This window comes from Opisthorchis viverrini (assembly GCF_000715545.1).
Source record: "Opisthorchis viverrini unplaced genomic scaffold opera_v5_529, whole genome shotgun sequence".
Lineage (NCBI taxonomy): Eukaryota > Metazoa > Platyhelminthes > Trematoda > Opisthorchiida > Opisthorchiidae > Opisthorchis > Opisthorchis viverrini.
In genome coordinates, this window is record NW_008752191.1 from 51940 (window position 1) to 71212 (window position 19273).

General features: G+C 41.6%; 1 protein-coding gene across 1 annotated transcript in view; it reads right to left on the reverse strand.

Moving 5' to 3' along the window:
• Positions 1–18825, reverse strand: part of T265_11598 (hypothetical protein) — a gene marked incomplete at both ends in the record, with an annotated part of 52897 nt that extends 34072 nt beyond the window's left edge. Inside the window, 10 exons of the mRNA XM_009178291.1 lie at positions 22–131; positions 916–1056; positions 1379–1748; positions 3105–3328; positions 3421–3536; positions 7603–8185; positions 12108–12214; positions 14329–14416; positions 15840–16082; positions 18517–18825. Coding sequence (XP_009176555.1) covers positions 22–131; positions 916–1056; positions 1379–1748; positions 3105–3328; positions 3421–3536; positions 7603–8185; positions 12108–12214; positions 14329–14416; positions 15840–16082; positions 18517–18825 — 2291 coding nt within the window. The remainder of the gene's footprint in view (positions 1–21; positions 132–915; positions 1057–1378; positions 1749–3104; positions 3329–3420; positions 3537–7602; positions 8186–12107; positions 12215–14328; positions 14417–15839; positions 16083–18516) is intronic.
• Positions 18826–19273: the final 448 nt, after the last annotated feature.

The following is a 19273-nucleotide window of genomic DNA, read 5'->3' on the forward strand; positions in this document are numbered from 1 at the left end:
GTATCGGTTGAGGAGAATGACAAACGCGCACCAGAGGGTAGTGGCATAGAACTCTGATTTATTAACTGAATATCGGTTATACTGATATCTTCGTTTGGCTTGAGGAATCCATCTCCGTCCATTCCAAGCACCTGAAGGGGATAAACGGTTTTAATTATTTTTTTTAGGCTTCGGTTTACAACATAGTTAAGAAGTGTTTGCCATCTAATACTGCGTTTAAGGAAGCGACTAAAACTAATGGTATGGTTGTTATTCCACCAACGTTCCGGATTGGAATGACAAAAAAGCTCCAGGAAACTAACGTGGGTCTCTTGTAAGTTATGCTCTATTTAAATTGAGTCAACCATGAGTCAACCAGCACGAGATGCATATGTAGAGAGGGGCGTCCCTCAATCGAAAAGAAGCAATTCAATATGCCGCTTTGCTGCCAGTGATTCGCCACTAAGGACTGGCTTAATGCCGTAGACAAATAACGGAAGCTGGAAATACAGTCTAAGTTGAAGCAGTCCATGTGCACACTAAGCTGTTCAATATAATGTCCTTAGTTTTTTGCGTAAAACTGCGAATGACCACCTTAGAAGCCTATCGAATCAGCAAAATTTAGACGAGCCATGGCTGGTTGCGGGATTTGTTAAATTTGCTGTGGATAGACCAGATGTAAGACTGCGAATGACCACCTTAGAAGCTTATCGAATCAGCCAAACTTAGACGAGCCATGGCTGGTTGCCGTATTTGTTAAATTTGCTGTGGATAGACCAGAGTATTCCGCCAAGACAGCATGATGAGTGTTCAAACAAGACTGACATGTGCAACATTAATCAAGGCTTAATACAAGAAAAAATATCATGTTTATGTTGCTTCTGGAGCACATGAAACAAAGGATTGGGTATAACCACAGCTATTAGTATGACTTACATCAAAATCTAGAACTTTCACTTGGAATCGCTTCAGGTAGGTTGGATATGTGGACGGCTGCAGCGGGGCACTAGAATATCCCGTGCCTAGATAATACTGACGATCAGAATCCAATTCTTGTTCAGAACGAGAATCAGAGCTCTAAAATAACATATGTGATGATATTGAGACAAGCTGTATAGGTGCCAGGAGAATGATGGGTGAATAATTTAAAAAACAGCCTGTCAGCAGTGTGCAGCAATTTCGAGAGCAGTCTCAGGTTTTGAATATAGGTTTGAACACAACGAAACCAGAGGCTGTGGATCAAATTGCTTTCACCACAAAATGTACTTCACTGCTCCAATATGATACCTATGTTGACTGTCATGACGGTTTAAATTATGGTTATATAAGTTTGTGACAGAGACGATGGTATATAAGCGGTTCATCTTATTCACTAATAGCCAACAGGAATCAAACCTACGTTTGTGGAGCTGCGTTGACTCGATTCTGATTCAAATTCGGAATTTGTCACACGAAAAGTGATGGTTCCCATTTTTCCTCTCAAACCTGCTGCACCACGCTCCCCCGCAGTACCCGCAGGGCCATTTCTACCCCAAGCACCAGGAATGAGAGTTAACTGGGTTGTGGACTTGAGTTGACTAACAGGTACATACAAATCGTCCTCCTCTGAATCGAACTGGCACACCAATGAATTTCGTTCATTTTTGGATGACTGTAATCCGGACGTCGTTAGTGATCCAATGTATTCAGAGTTTTCGCACACATCCCCGGTGTTGCTCGAAAGATGCGTGTATGTGTACGTGCCCAAATGTGATTCGGGGACGGAATTCCTGGAAATACGGAAAAAGCTAACCAAATAAGCAGTGGTGATGGTGTATGAAGCACACAGTTGTACCTCATTCATCAGTGAAAGGAAAAAGCCCCTTTGTTGTGAACTTGTCTATTGACCAACACAAACTAAACGGTTACACGCTACTAGATATGTGGGCAAAAATATCCTTTGTACAGTTTTTGAAACGCTGACATTCTCAAGCGACATCTTGATCTTTCTCAGATACCCCAGGATTTCTGGCATGTTCCTTTGCTAAAAACGTTTACTGGTGGTAAGAAAGCACTGTAAAAAGGCTCCATAATTTTTCATACTAACCTTCCATCAGATGTGGGGAAGGAGTTGTGACGGGTGACGGGACGCTACTCGTAGGTTTCATGAGAAGTATACAACGTTACATGAGCTTCTGGTTGTCGATAAGTATTCGGATGTATAGGACCAATAATACATACGGATCTCCTCGAGAACACAAACCCAAAATTCATTGAAACCTAACTGGGTTTATTAAACGCACTCATTTCGAAACGAATGAAACCATCGGAACATCTGTTTTTCTGATATTCTTTCGAGGATTAATCTTGTTCCAGATAGCCCAAGTATCCGGTGACAAATAACTCAGACAAAATTGAACTGATTATTTCTCTGGTTCTTGGTACAACTTCGGAACATTCCTCTACCACAAGACTCGTCGGTGTAGCATTTTATTAGGACAAGGAGCACATAATACGGTAAAGAACACAAAGCTGTTTCATCTTCGTCGAGACTAATCAACAGAGTATCGCAATATTATGTACGGGGATTCGAACAGCTCGCTGGTCAATAGTTCAATAAAGTTCGGCCACGAATGGTCGATCAGTGGTGTGAGTAGCTGGCATGTGCAAGATATGATGCCACTCACATGAGTCATATCACGTGGTCACATATTAACTGGCTTCTCCGCACAACTTCGTGAGATGCACACTACTGGTGATTCCGAAAAACGATGGAAAGTGTGTACAGGGATTTACCCTTTTTCAGTATGGATGGATGAAAAATGAACTCACAGATTCACCAAATAATTGTCCATACAATCATACGCTAATTTAGAAAATCCCCTAGGAACTGCTAACCTTCCTAAATTGTAAACGCTGAGTCATAAATCTCGTACGTCTCTGAGTGCTGAGACTTTTTGGTTAAGAAGTGTTAAATGAAGTTTTTTACGATGAATAGCAAAGCCTGAGCGTGTGAAAAAGGTAATGGGTGGGTTTGCTGTCATTTGTTGTTTGTACGAAGTGTACCACCAATATCGCAGTTAAAGGTTACTAAAAGGTACTGAAACTTACATTCTATGAATACCGCACTCAGCGCAAGCGTCAACTGGACAGTCATGTATCGGGAGCGAACTTGTGGTGAGAAGGGGTTGCGAAACTCGATCGAAATTGCTGATATCCCGAGATCCATTGCTGGACAAATCTCCCCAACTTTTTCCAGGTCGCCCGCCAATCCCTCTAGCGAACTTTTTCCAGGTCGCCCGCCAATCCCTCCGTTTCCGCCCGCACCACCTTCAGCTGCAGATCCCGGATGACCACCAGAGACGTTGCACTAGAAAGTGGTCAGAGTTCAACACAGAACTTGGAGAATCTCAGAGGTTACGACAACACACGTTAACAAAAGTCCGTCAGTTCCTGACTTACCTCAATGGACATGAGTAGCCGAGGATCGTCCACAGTGACTGTTACAACGCCTCCATCTCCACCATCCCCTGCGTCCCCTCCACGACCACCGTCTCCACCCTGACCACCAGGGCCTCCTGAAATATATGTGTGGAATATAGTGTAATAAATCATGGATATGGAAGATGTAAGTGAGAAAAAGTCTGAAAAGTAATTAAGGATCCTGGTCATTAAATATCCCCAAAACAGACGTGATGATATGTTACTTTCTGCACACACAATTATTCGCTTAACTAGCTGATGAGCGCCTGAGTCAGGTAATAACGAATACGAAAATCGCTGATTTCTACCACCGCTGACAAAGTTAGTCGTCGGTACATTCGTTGATCATTTAAAACCTAACCCTCGCTGCCCAAATTCACAGCCCAATGGTTGAAAAGTCTTGTTTCTAACGTGTCATCAGATTTACTCCAATCCCAAAGCGCTTTGTGTTTCCAGACTGTAGAATGTATTTACACTCTACGCAGTTCTTATTACTGGATATGACGAAGGATGAGGCCCACAGTTGAAACCTCTTCGTTCAAATTTTAATAATCATTTCTTGAACCGCGGGACTGCCTGATATAATGCCCCCAATGTTTGTCGTATGGCGTACACCCCCACCAGTACTTGAAAATGCTTTTTTCGTCAGATTTCTTTATAATTTTGGTATACAGGCATCATTAGGCAAACAGTAAGGTTTCTTGAAATATTACATGAACATTTTGTACGTAAATACTAACTAGAGGATTTAGTGGGTAAAAGATGTTCCAGCAACTTTTATTGATCCCGAAAAAGGTTAATTCTACGCCTAGTTACTATCAACATTTTGAACACATAATCTTCAGTACGCCAAAATCTTGAACAAGCTTCTCCGATGTTTGCAGAAGGGAAGTCAGAAGATGAGGCATACCACGCCCAACGAGGCGATGAACAAACCTGAGTCACCAGCATTTTTCCAACAATTTCGAGGTGTGGATTAATGCATTTTATTCGCATCTTTCGTATGTTTGATTCCTGCTAAGAGGGTTCTGCCTGCCAATAAGTTTTGAACAGGATCTAAAGACCTAAAGGACGTCCAAATAGTGATTAGTTGGAAGTTATCCCTCTAATCAGTGCTGTCTTTAAGACATTAGGGTCCGTGCCAATTCCATAGGCATAGTGTTCCATTGAATGGGAATCATAGCAGCAGATGAGGAGACAATCACTCTAAATTATACAAACAAATTTATGGAGGTTTCAGTGCGCGCAATCATGAGCAAATTAGGTGTCCTTAGTTGAGACGGTTTACTAAAAAATCTAACGAATCCCTCCAAATACCTCCCACAAATGAGTTTTCTGCGGCCTTCCAAAGGTAGACTGCCTAGTATTAGGCATTCGGGTATAGTTTTTACAGAAAAACATTTGCACCATGTCCGATTACGTGAACCATAAGAATTCAGAATGAAAAAAATTCGCCAGTGTTCACCGGTCAAGATATTTCCACAACAATATGATCTCGTGTTACGAAAATTTTCATCCACCATTCTCGTCCACCATTTGCATTTATGTAGAGGTGATTCTGCACTACTAACAGAGAATTTCATGTCCAAGAGCAACTTTTGGCAAACGAAGCCAGGATCCGCTACTGGAAATCGCGTATAATACTCATATATTCATTCTTCGGCTTAAAAAAGATGAGCGCACTTCAACTTGAATTCCTCACAACACTGATTCTCTTAATTTATACAACTGCAATGCCTCCGCGGTGGAAATCAGGCTAGAAAAACCACCCGGTTAAAAAGTAGCTTACTGATTCGCATAGCCAATTGGAATCAAGGAATACAGCAATTGTTGAAACGTGTGAGTTTACAAACCTAGGGTCATCAAAAAACACTCATTCATATCGAGAAAGGGCCAGGACGTTCTACTGCTTCCTGAAACCAAGTATTATATACTAAAGGAAACTGTCATTATTGTGAAAACCCGCAACTCGTCGCATGTAATCACAGGAATACCGAAGATGAGGGGACCATGTCAGAATGCATAGACTCCCATCGCAACAAAATAATTTGCAGTCCTCGTTTTTCAATACAACGTGCAGTTGATGCTGTCTCATGCCTCTTCAAATCATCACCATCAGTTTGGGAACGTCACCGGTTTTGAAGTCGCATCAGATTAAGCATTTTATACATTACTTGGCCTAATTAGGAAGGGCTCCGTTGTGGTAGACGAGGCATTCTCCATTGTATTGTGTAACTCTCCAAAGTTACCAGTATCCAGCCCAACAGAACGAGACGCGCCATTCAGTGCAATTCTCAACGACAGCTTACTGTCTATACTGGTAGTCTCGACGATGTATTATTCCGATGCAAAATCTCATCATACTGACGCACAGAATTATTAGTCTCTGCACCGTTAAGGTCGTCTCCTTCCTCGACCGACGAACGAACAAAATAGGACTAGATAACTCCACTGTCAAAACAGCGGAAGTCTTCAAAAACTTCGGGTTTCACCTTAAACCCGATTATCAGGTCAGAGATCAAGTGAACATATGGATAAGCTAACGGCCTTCGTTCAACTAAGGGAGAATTTGCTACCCAGAACAAAAAAACCAGCTTGTTAACGAAGACTCAGTCGATTCTACTTTACGCATGGGGCTCCATATTTGTCGAAGATCTTCCCCGATCTTCTTGCCTACAGTCTCAGTCTTTCTGAGAATTTTCTGTGCTTTATACTTGGGAAGCCATCATGTTATACAATTTGTCAATTCGGTCAATTGGGAACGATGAGAAATGCATGTGTCCCGAAATTTTGCTAAAATATCACATCATCTCGATCACCAACAGCAGTACACAAGTAACATGCACTAAAGCTTAACTGCCACACGATAGAGTACCCTTGATACTACTCATACTGTGTGTCAAATAATAAAGAACCTATTAAACACCTACGGTCACTAAGCTGCTGTCTTCACGGGAAAAGCTGAACGTTCCTTTGGAGCCATCAAACCATGTACAACAAATATTGTTTTTGACATGCTTCGCACCCGAAAGCGATGTTTGAAGAATGTCTATGAGATCAGGTCGACTTGACTGAAAGACGAAACTGTAGTTAACTACAAGGTGTTCTTTATGGAGGTGCATTTATTGACAGGTTTTATTGTATTGGCTTAACGACAGGCCCGGTTGTGCAAGTGGATCAAGTCTAAAAAAACAAGCAATTTTCCAAATGTACTCCAAACTCCAAGACATTCCACATAGTTTTGTCTATGTTTCATTTTGCGCAGTTGATGAAATCGTTAGAAATCGTGAACGCAACTGGAATTCACTTAAATTTCCTAGCGTCCGAATTCTTTCATTCAAAACGAGTAATGTCCAAAACATCTTCCGTTCATACAACTGACCTAGTAATCCACAGTTATGCAATCAGCTGATAAGTGAACTAAACGAGACTAAAAGGGCACTTTCTGTGGCATTTACTACTGGATTCACATACAAACAGAGTGCAGATAGCAAGATTCCATCTAGAAAAGGGATCTTCAAAACAGATTCAACGAGAATAAAGAAAACTCATCCTCATGTGGTCCTGGCTGCACAAATCCAAGGCTATACGTACAGGAGGATTCTAAAATGTCATTCTCTGAAGTGCCATCAAAATAAAATCAGTTGCCTCATTTTCTCGAGCATCTTGAACTGCAGGCTAATGAGACACGACATGCTGATACCTGACTCCATCAAGGTATGTGATACGCATTTATTTTTCGACCCAACTCAGTCGAAACAACTGTTGGCGGATAGTGGAAAAAATCGACTAGTCAGCAACTGTCAAACCCATCTTTATTCATAACTGAGGGACTACAATTCATCGTTGTGAGATGCCGTGTGCGCGCTGAGCGATGGTCGCTGTCATTGATCGGTATCTATGATGCACTAGTCTTTCCCAGTCTAAATACAAACCGGTTCAACGCGAAGCCCAGTAGAGATAACACTATTGCACGGCCATAATTGGCAATGTCATCCAATCACCTAACATGCCCTATCCTGTACAGCGCAATGGGTAGTCGAACAGCTCACTTTGGACGTATTGAATTTACAAAATGTTAACTAGCACACAAATAGATCGTAGTGAATAGTTCGTATTCATTCAGGCTCAATGAAAAGGAAAAACCGAGGCGGAACTTACCATCCCCAGCATAGAAGAAGCGCTGACGACTAGAACTTTTAGGCCTTGTGCGCTTTAGGAAAGCATTTGGTCCTTCTAGTTTATCCGCCATAAATGAAATGAAGGAGGAAGCTAGGATGTTATCCGATACCGGAGGCTCTCGGAATACTCCCGCCCGCTCATTTCGAGAATATCTTTGGGAATGACCGCCATAGCGTGAGCCTTGCAACAAATCAATTGCGGCTTCAGTGATGAGGGAATAAGCCGATTCCCGCTCGCGACCAGGTACATACGTGCAGGGACGATGGGAGTTTGTTTGAATGAACGAAGTTCGTAACATGCTACAATAAGTTGCAACACCTTTACCACCTTCTCCTCCAATACCGCCATTCCCACCTTGACCACCATCTCCTCCAGGTCCCCCAGGAGCAAATATTAAAATTGGCGGTTGGCATATTTGTTGATCGTCCGACTTCGATGTTGAATTGATTGAGATCGTGAAACAGTGTACACCGTTGACAAACAGTGCTGCATTACTCCGACCCATACATGTGAGTTGCTCGGAATGACCGTTTTCGTCCGGCCTTAACCAACGGAGATCAACCTACAGAAAAAAACATAATGAGTTCTTGCCTTGAAAACGGTTGGTCAAGTACTAGGAGGACTTCCGAAAATGTATTAATATGTATGATGATCGTTAGTCCCTTGACATAAGCATCTAAAGATGATGGGTCCCGGAGGGTTTGGAGGACTAACTACAAACAACGGCTTATGCATACGGGGTCTCTTGACAGTGAGCTATCCGATGGCAAACGGTGGCAGTCCAACAAGGTAAGCTACACTTTCACTTTAAACAATTTTGAAAAAGCCCAACAATAAAACACCCCTTGTTAATGAATGTACTTGAATAACTTTGGTGAAAGCTGAGATAACTCCAACTTGACAGAGAGGTTAAGATAGATACTTAGGTCATTATAAAACGACCATATCTTTTATTCGTGCCCAGCATTAAACTAAAACTAATGATCACTGCTGTACAACCCACTCACATCATGAGAACTGTTATTACCAGTCCGCGGAATACAAGGTAGGAAAGTGAAATACTCAGACTGTGGTCGAGATGAACTTTCCAGGATGTCAAAATTTACCCTTCTTACCGTTTTGAGCTTAACTTTAGAACCACCAACAAAGTAATTCACCAAAGCTCGAAGTAATCCCCAGTTTCTAACTTAACCAGAAAATATATTCAATACTTAGTGCATAAGGATTACCAATATTTATAATTTACATGAAGTAAGGGGAATTTCAAATAAGATTGTGTCAAAATAGGGTCGGTTTACGGTGAAAAGCGAGAAGCATATTTTAGTTGTTTCATCCTCATTGGGAAACATCAGCAGTGTGTGGCGAATATAAAGTAGTCCGAATAACAACCAGACATAAGAATTTAGAAAGTAACATTTTCTGTTTGATTAGCTGGAGAATCAATAATTTTCTTTCTTGTGTATGAAAGCTCCATCGTGTTAAGCAGACTTAGGAAAAATACACCGCTTTTTCGCTAAGTACACCCATTTTGAAACCCAGTTACTTGGAACGGGCGACTCAGATGAAGCCGCCAGAATATGCTTTTTATTGTATGTTTCACCACATTGTATGGCCGGAACAAACTAAGCATAAGGTTGCTAAAAACAATTCCTCGTTAATCTTGGGGTTCTACAAGCTTGTGTATAGTATTCCATCAACAAAGTACAGGAACTACTATTGCGTATTTTGACGTTTATTCAGAAAAGCCTTGAAGCAGAGTCGTCTTACATTCAGAGACGTTTGGTTCTGTCGATTATTGTCCATTTATATCACTCCATACAACATTCATAGAAGCTATGTAAACGAAATTCTGGAGTCTTCTGGCAACTAACAAATTTACCTAACGCACATATACATATCAAGCACGGATGTGGTTTCCGTGCGCTTTTTGTCTCGTCTCTCTTGTTTACGGTATTGCATGAATCTCCGTTGCGCCTAAAATATATCATGTTCAGGACGAAAACGTAATATGTTTGAGACATAACACACTACTCATAAAGTTGCTGAATGCTCTTCGACAGCCCACAGCCGGTGTTGTCTTTCTTGGGGCTCATCAACTAGGCGCAGTCCACGAGTTTCCGTCAACCCTACGTTCTTCTTGAACCGAAATTGGACCAAACCCGACAAATGCACTCATTTGCCCATCGATTTGGTTTTGAGGAGTGACTCACTTGAAACCCAGCTGAATCGTTCATGTTCCTAGGCGACTGAATATGCTGCATCTTGGCACCTCATGATCCAGCTGGTGAGATATTCGAGATATCGCGATACATGTATAGGCGTGCTACACTATTTATAAGGTCTCTGAAAACTCTTCGACGGTCGACGGACGGTAACAATTTTGTTTCATCTTAATGAAGGACATCTGGTAACTTCTATGCGATCGGTCTATTTCTTGCAAAAAACGTCCCGTTGAACGCAGGCTGCCCTATTCATGGTGAATATCAGCTTCAAGACTATCGTGCTAAACACCATGAGCTTTATTCCCTCCCCTCTGGTTCAACCTTGAACAGTCATATCTTCGGTACTACTCTTCCAAAGCAAATAATAATTGGATTTGTGAGAATTTCTGATTTGGTTTGCACGGAATAATTTCAATATTATTTTGAAAAACAGAACGTTGTGAAGTTACACCAAGGATGGTTTACAGTAAAGGTGGTGCTCAGTGCATCTCCTCATACATTTTTGTCAGTCATCACTCGTCTTTGTCCTGAAGTTGCACCGAAGATACAAATTTTCCTCCTCGGTTCATTCGAGTTCTTCAGAAATCAGTTTCACCTGCATGTATGCATTCGCCCCATATGCTAATAAGGACTTTCTTGTTCACTGGACAGTCTATCAAGTAAATACACTCAGTGAGAAACACTGAATTGTAAAATCAAACAATATGACTCAGTAGGTTGCTATGTTGAGATATCAACTTTCTTGGTTGCTCCTGTGGCTGCAAATTTCTGTCGACTGTAGTGTGTATAAAAATTTGATATATATCCTAAGTAATCAGTTCATCAAGCAGCTACAATATACTGAAATATCCGCTTCTAAATCTACCAACCTCTGAGAAAATCAGGTATTTATCTCGTCATATTCTCGTTCCCTTTGTGCATTGGAGATTCTCCATCAATCGGATCTCCCATGAACTGCAAGCACTCTAACGAGGCTACCGCTGCTTACTTCCAACTCTAACTCTGAAGATTTGGTTATCTTTCAAAACGGTGTTACAGAACTTCCGAGCTGATCTGGCTGTCGCACCAGGTAAATGAACATAAGTGAACCAGTATAACCTCTAGCTTCACGAAAGGAGCTCTACATGACTATCTGCACCAGCATTTCTCTGTTGTCAATTAGCTTCTAAATAATTATCTGAATTCGGCAACTTAGCTCAAACAAATGCAGTGGTGTTAATCAACATTCAAAGACCAGCCTTTCTACTTTCCAAAACAACGACAGTTCTTAGTCCCGGGAATCTCACCTTAAAAGTGTTGCTGGTGGTTTATTTCTATTCGACCGAGGTAAACAGACCGCGTTCCCTCCGACAGATCCATTAAAGTGGCAGGTTTGATCGTTTACAAGCACTTTGATGCGTGTGACAGGTTTTGTAATACGCTTTGTAGCATATCTCCCCTCCACATCACATTGATACACATTTATTTGAAATTTCTTTCATCAGGATGCTAGAAATTTAACCTGTTAGTATATAAGACCTAATAAAGAAATCGAAATGGTGGAACTGTGTAGTCACGCCAAAAATGGCACTCGCCACTAAAATGGTTTCGAATCCGCGAATGACTGTTCCTTTTGGCTTGTGTTACCGTGAATTCTTTTCACTCTGCGTTAGCAACACGGACAGTCTGAAGCATCCAGATCACATTTCCTACCATGAAATTGATGTTTTTAATACATCATTTTGCTCACCTGTCCCTATGCTTCAAGCGCATCTTAGTAAGTCAAGTGGTGTTCTTAGCGTTTATGTGTTTCTAACATGAACGAAAACGGTGAAAGTAAGGTCCCCGGTAATTCTGCACTGCCATGCAGAAGTTACAAAATCCCCGGATTTATCGAGAGAGCCTGTCGACGGAAAAATTATGGCACACATTGCATCCAGTGTAACTGCAAATTATTCCTCTATAGATGGACGATATCCGGGATTAGCGTCCCCTAGAATAAATTAATTTTACTCATATCCGGAACAAAACTGATGACAGTAGAGAAAACTACATCCTTGACCCTGTAGAGCTATTGTTTTAATTGGCGAGTAATGCACACATTACCTGCATCCGAGCAGCATTCATCGATAGACTGGATGAAATGATATCGAAGACGCTTCCAATCCCATTAGGATAGGCTGACTTCGAACTCTGCATTAGTACAATCGAAAAATAACTCAAATCACAAGTTTTGAAAACTAAAATCGACAGAAACTACTCTACTGTATAAATAAGACTCACATAAAGGGTTGCGCCATTACCACCGCGACTTCCAGGAAAACCGTCCGTACCTCGTGTCCCATGGCCACCGGGTAAACCGTCTCTCGACTCTGGATAATCCGTTGAATCTGTTTTTGAAGAGATTTATTGTGTGGAGCGGCAGACCAGAAACTGAGTAAGCTCAAAACTGGTGTTACGCCTACATTCCCGAACTATGAAAGAGTACTTTCGCTACTCATAAAGTTGGTCCTAACCTAACGGTAGTGTGTAGTCAACACTTACAGATATATATAGGTCTTACAGTTATTCCATTCACGAAATTTCCTAAGCACGCATACAATGGTATAAGGAATCCGTTATTGAAAAAATTGATTTTGGCAAGATTGATCACGTGGTCGTCGTTCGTATTCCCAGTTCGATGTCATAAAATTTTCTCAGCCAGCCACAATTAGGACATGGCAGATTGCGAATGAGCGTTCTCGGAAATGTAAACAACGCGTTTAAACGGCGAAATCTCGGCCGCTGACCAAAGAGCACGCTCATGCTTTTTGTTTTTTACTGCAGCTCCACTGACGTTGGCTTTCATGACCGTTTTTCTCACCACTTGTGTCTCAAGAGCTGACGTGGTAAAAATGAAAGACGTTCTACTGCGTCATTGTATGCAAAATACGCTAGCAATCATATGGTTCAGACTATTCACTGCTCGAAGTTGCAGCATCATCTATATAAATTAAAATGAAAACTCGCCCACGAAACATGTTTGAAAGTACACCGAATGTTTGGGGGATTTCTAGCCAACTCAGGGATCTTCAACTTCCAGAAAACTAAAGATAGAAAGGGAGAAATCGGGTTCAGTCTACGTTTTACCCCTAATTGTGATAGGCTTTTTTTACTCAGCACTTGCTAACAGTTTCCTTGTGATATTAATCCAAAGTTCAAGAGCACATGCAGGAAACCAGCCATAGGATTTCATCTAAAATTAGTTTTTGAAGGGCTCGCTTCTGACGCTGTCCTTACACTTCATTCTAAACGTATACACTATTTTGATTTCAAATGGCGTCTTATTGCGTCGGCTTCTGGTGGATAAAGATTATTTGGCTTAATTTGACCTGATCGTTTTATAAATTCGCTTCGTCATTATGCAAACCAGAAAATGCTGACTTGGGCAAGTATTGGGCTAGGATGAGCAGATGAAAAGAAGGTTGACCCGTACTGATAAAAGCCGTCTAACAGGCTAAAATCGGTAAATTCCTCATTTATTCATACTTCTAGTAAGATTCTGAATCGATCTTAAACGTGAATGTTATTATTAGTGATTCTCCCTCCCCAAATTTTGGGCGCGAAATCCAACTGAGATAACGTAGGGCGTTTACGGTAGTATATGCGCACCTGAATTTTCATCGCGTTCAGAATGAATACTGGACTTACTAAAGATCCATCCTGCATCATTCACAAAAACAAGACAACAATAACAGTACCCGCGATAAAATCAACAGCATCAATGAAACTGTATCAAATGTACCTCTCAACTAGTGCATTCATAGAATAATTGAAACTGAAGGGATCACGGAGACCTCACAATATACAATGATTTCTCTAGAGGTAATCGTCTTATCAAACCCAAAAATCGTACTTTAGCATGAATTCAATGGATGAGCGGCAATAAAAGCCAAACGAAGTGAATTCAGCTTCTAATTAGAAACAATTGTGGCATACATAAACTCATCGTTTAATTGAGCAGAACAAATGTTCCAGCGCCAGATCTTTGGTCGCTCAACTGTCGTGAGCACAGATACGGGTATGTGTGAGGCTGAAGTGAGGTCTGTAACACTGTGGATTGACGAAAGAGGATACTTAAGGATGCATGGTGAATTAACCTTTGCACAGCCTAAAGAGATCTCCAAAAATTCTTTGCACTCCGGATGAATTATAAGCGTAATTCGATGCCCATTCTACCTAGTTTTGTCAGGCTCTGATGGTGGTTTGCACTCTAGCATTATGCACCATGATATTGTGGGATTTTGGAGCATAACATAGTAAAAATTTAAAATATGACATCCCCTTGATCCATTTTATCGGGACAGCCAAAAGAAATGAGTTGCGAGATGCCAACTTTCAGTCAGAGTGAGAAAAAATGAAATAGCAAAACAAGACAGTGCATCCAGACCCGAAGGGTGAGGAAAAGTGGCTACTTGGTGTGACCACCAAGAGGTGAATAGTAATAAGGAATGATGAAACCTACGTTGACCGTCTACTCCTCTAACTCCTGGTTCTCCATGTCGTCCGGGAGCTCCGGGTAATCCTGACTCTCCCGAAGCATCAATCACATACTGGAAGGAGGAAAGCATATCATTGAAGCCATAGTAATTCACCATTCAGTCGCTTAAAAAAATCTTATAATCATTACTGTCATGAGGAAATCCAACGGTGTTAAACAGCACTACTTTAGTGTTTAAAAAACTAAGAGGTAGTTCATTCACTAAAATTGTATTAGAATTCAGCAACACCGATACGCCATGCGATCTCCTGTTTGACCCCCGTCTCACTGTTACTCGCTGGTTACATCGTCAAAGGCTTCTGTTGTTAGTTCTACCGTTTTAAAACAAACGAACGATATGTGGGAGTTTACTGTTCTCATCATTGATGATCGTCGACCATCTGGCCTTGATCACTTCAGTTTGGCATTTGTGACACAAACCATCGCGCTTATACCCTAGTGACGTCGTTCACATTGTTGTTCCATAACTGAGAGCGAACTTGTTTCCCACGTTCCATATGAGAAGCTCCTATTGTTTACAGGCAATTCGGGACAGAATTTAACTGAAGGGGGTGCTGCAAAACGTAGATGCGTTCAAATAACTTTGTGAACAAGTAACATGATCTAAAGAGAGAGTAAAGGTGCACTTTCGACAAAATCATCCTCAGACTCGCACATTCGAATGTTACATTGCGTGAAAAGGGAAAGAAAAAATTGTCAGAATATTCATTGATTTCAAGTGATTATCGACGCCGGGCAGTCAAACAGTAATCTGCGTACCACAGCTATTGGTTCATTCCACGTCAACTAGTAATCGGTATGCTATTCATCCGACTGTTAGGCAATTTTCTCGGCTTTGTCAAGGTAGTCTGAGCTTGGAAATAACAATTTTTTTCGGAGCCGAGAATGTCCTAATCAAAATTTACTTGTAAACTTAGAAGGAAGGAGAATTTTTGATAAATATTCAAGGACTCCCACCTCCTCAGAAGCACAACTATTTTGATAGAAAAGATTAAACAAAGCGTCGCGAAAGCTGGTCACCAGCCAGTGCATGCGGCCCTTCTGGTAGGTAGCTGAAGTGTTCGCTCAGTTTGACAATTTTGTGCAGATGTTTCGTCGCCGATCGAGGAGCAATCAAGAGTGCTAATGCAGTCTCGTGTGTTTTACCGCAGTCCCGATTTGTGTACCAGCTTCGGGAAAGATAAATAAACTGTCCTGGGAAATGGGACAAATTCGGCCCATACCTCACTAGGTTATTGTTTGTATCAGTGTCTTACATGCGCAGAAATAACATCCTCTGGCTGGTGGCATGAACTACAGGCTCAAAGCAAATTAGTTCGCTTGGTTTGTGCTTACTGAAGAATATGAACACCAGCTGCGTGTATCCGTACGGTTTATCGATTTTATCGTCTCAGGGCATTACCCATGAACCACATAAGGCACTTTGTAATTATCTTTATTGACCTTATTAACCCTAAAACGAATGGCTACCTCACCTGGATACCAGTGTTATCTCCGACGTTGACATGAATAGGTAGGTCACATGGTAGAAGGTATTTGTCCGGAGAAGACGTGCTCTCAAGCATGAAAATATCATGCTCTGTCACCGGAGTCTTGTGTAGTGTGTCCTGAGCTCTTGAATGTCGGCCAGCTAGGTTGAGTGAGTTCGTGGTTATCACTGACGATCTACCAGCTGACATCTTTGTGCACTGTTCCACTAGATCCGCATATCGGATAATCTGGCGTAAAGTGTACAGATCACAGAAAGACAATAGTTTGCCAGAATATAATTTCGACGAAAGTTAAATTTTGTGGTCATACTTTGTGAAATTTCAACTATCAACGAACATCTCCTTTCTCGTTTAATCTGAGTTTCGATCGTCAATAATTTACCACGTAAGAACCGAAAAAGATTAGCACTCTTAATTTTTCAAGATGTGTTTAGTTAGTGGATCGAAGGTCAGTTCTTGAGCGATGGGCAGGGTGGGTGTTCAACATAGGTTTTTAAGCACCTCTGTGCATTGTCGTCCGTTATAAATTTTGATCAAGCTGTTCAATTGAGCAGGCTCCACAGGGTAATCAAGCAAGCTTGAAAGAACTTGTACTTATACTGATCAATGTCCAATCTTTAAAATCAAACATAGTTCGTTGTGCTACGCCTACACTTCTGAAGTTCACGCACACCGTAAGCAGCAGACCTGCACTTTAAAAGGTTTCGAATTTTTTTAAGTGCGTGGACTAGTTTGGATATCTTTATTGAGCACCTGATCGACGTAGCCGCATGTCAAAAATTTGTGCGATTAGATTGTACACCTGTACAGGCGTTACCGCGTTCCAAGGATTAGCATAACACAGCACCTTTGGGTCTCTTATTTTACTTGGCATGTAGTTTGACCGATATAAATAAAGACCGAATGAACTAAAATGGTGACTAGTCGGTCCAAAATAATAGCTGGATTAAGCGCGCAAAGGTAACAAGAACGAGGAGAAGAAGTTTCACTTGTGATATCTTGCGGACATCTTACACACGCGAGCCTCCTACTGCTTTTCTCATTGTAATTTCGACTTTTGTTGTACACCGATGAACACCCGATCTCCCCATGCGACAAGTTAATCCCAAGACTTTCAGCGGGAAACATGGGCTGAAAATACAGAGTCCTCCTAGACAATGGCAGAAGTCGAGAGTTTCCCAAGTCACGAATGGAGTGAGCATAGAATCAACTCTTTTACTGATTTCTGCTAGGCGGCACTCAGTCACCACTAATTAGTCAATTTGTGCAACACTATAAATGTAACACTTGCAGTGTCCAAATAAATGAATCTGTGTGCTACAGAGGGATAGCTGGAACCAAAGAATGCAGAGTGTGATCCTTTAAGAAGAGCTACGCGCACCACGGAAATGTCCCTTTTTCAAACCAGGAATAATTGCACTCCAAACTTTATATTAAGTTACACTGCAAAGGCATCTTCCAAACTTGGTTGACTCGTTTTATCCCTGTGTTTACTTTCATTTTAAGGGCTTCAGAAGTCGCGTAGTTTCCCTGCTCAATCTTCGGGATATCAGTAGCCTGCCGAGCTGAACAAGCTAGGCAAGCAACGCTCGTAAAAAACACTCGTGTGGTATGTGACCGCGGTATGACTCAGTCACATCCATCTTCCAGAAGAGATTTACATCATTACCTAGTTGTATCCGCTATATTCATTGGTCATATTTCATAGGGAGGAACACAAGACTAGTCCAACCGTGAGCCTCAATCAACGTAGACAACACAGTACAGCTACGGCATTAGTCAGATGGCTTATTCGGTCCCAGTTGGAGGTTACAAATGTAGGCTGTCACGACGTAATCAGCTAGGCAACACACAGTGGTGAAACATCAGTGAAAAAGTAACTTGTCAAGTAGAGTGCATGGGAGAAGACTTTCGTTTTTCAGACCATTATTTATATTAGTAGGTATCCCGATGTGCCAAGCGGATTGCTTGCAAGTTGTCTACGGGACTGCTTAGAATAATTAAAGTGTCTGCCCTTCGATCAAACAACACTTTTTTCAGCTAATTTATAATATCGGTGCCGATCAACACAAAAGTCTATCGTCAGGCCAGCGAACAAAAAACTGCTTGCATATTTTTTTCAAAAGCATGGCACCATATCAATATTTTTATTTCCATACTACTGACGAGTAACGGGATGTCGATTCCAAATTCTCATTGCCCTGCTGAGCTGCACAAACGGCCCCAACAATGGAACAAGAGAGAGGGCCGCAAAGCCGAGAAAACAGGCTAAATCTTCTAATATTGATGGGAACTGGCCGATTGGTCGTGTATTGCACTGTGTGAGGACCGTTAGGCTAGCATGCAAACTTGATGACCAAGCTGTACTAAACGAATCACAAAAGTGTATACTCCGCCAGTAATACCTGGAGATTTAACGGAACCAGTTTCCATCAAAGTTGGCTAAACGACAGTCATTTAAGGTCCGCACCAACTGATTACGTCAATGAGTAAAGCAACAGATTTCCAGTTATCCCATTCGTCGTAATTTGCACCAACTGAAACATTTATCCAAAGGAAATTTTCTAGCAGTGAAATAAAAACTTAAGCGGCACACAGCAAGTGTGCCATTTGTAAGTGTATTGCAAAATATTGAGTTGAAGAGAGGAGTAGAATCGTTTACCTGAGTTTTTGGCATGCTATTACGGTGTGTCTGTGTGTCGCAATCAATCCGAGTGGCAACTGGCTCGGAAGAAACGGAAGCTTTCGAACACATTGAGGGTAAAAGCTCGGGTATACTCCGATGTTTGCCAGAACAAACATTCTCGTCGTCGACAGTAACCGGTTTTTCAATACAGAGGGGAAACCGTATAGAGCTTGGGCGAGTATGCTCTTCGTAAAAACGTCTTAGAGCTTCATCCGCTTCGTTGAACTCTGCATGGGTGGACGACGGCTTTGGGGAGGAATTGAAAGTGACATCAAAAGGATACATAAAAAAAATGTTCAAAACAAGCTTTCCTAAATTCGACTGTACATTCATGAAATGCCAATGGGGATAAGAGTACTTCTTTTTTCAGGGCTGTACTTGCTGGTAGCTGCACTTCAGCACCAAATGAGAACTCGATTTTTTCGGAGTTCAATCAGCATTCGGTGTTTGCGAGAATCAGGATCAAAATTAAGCGTCCACCCGCATGACTGATGAAAAGTTGTTCGCACTGCGTTTGATTTCACTATGGCATAAGGTTTTCAGATATACCACATGAGCAGGCAGTGGTCCGAGAATGGGGATCCGCTTTGTGACGTTTCTCTGAACCTAATTGGGGCTTTCGTGTTGAAAGTCCACATGAGTCGTAGACACGGCGGTTATTTGAGAGATAGAGCACTTAACTGCAGAAATGTGATATAACTCAAAGACGGCCAAAAGACTGAATCGTCCAAAA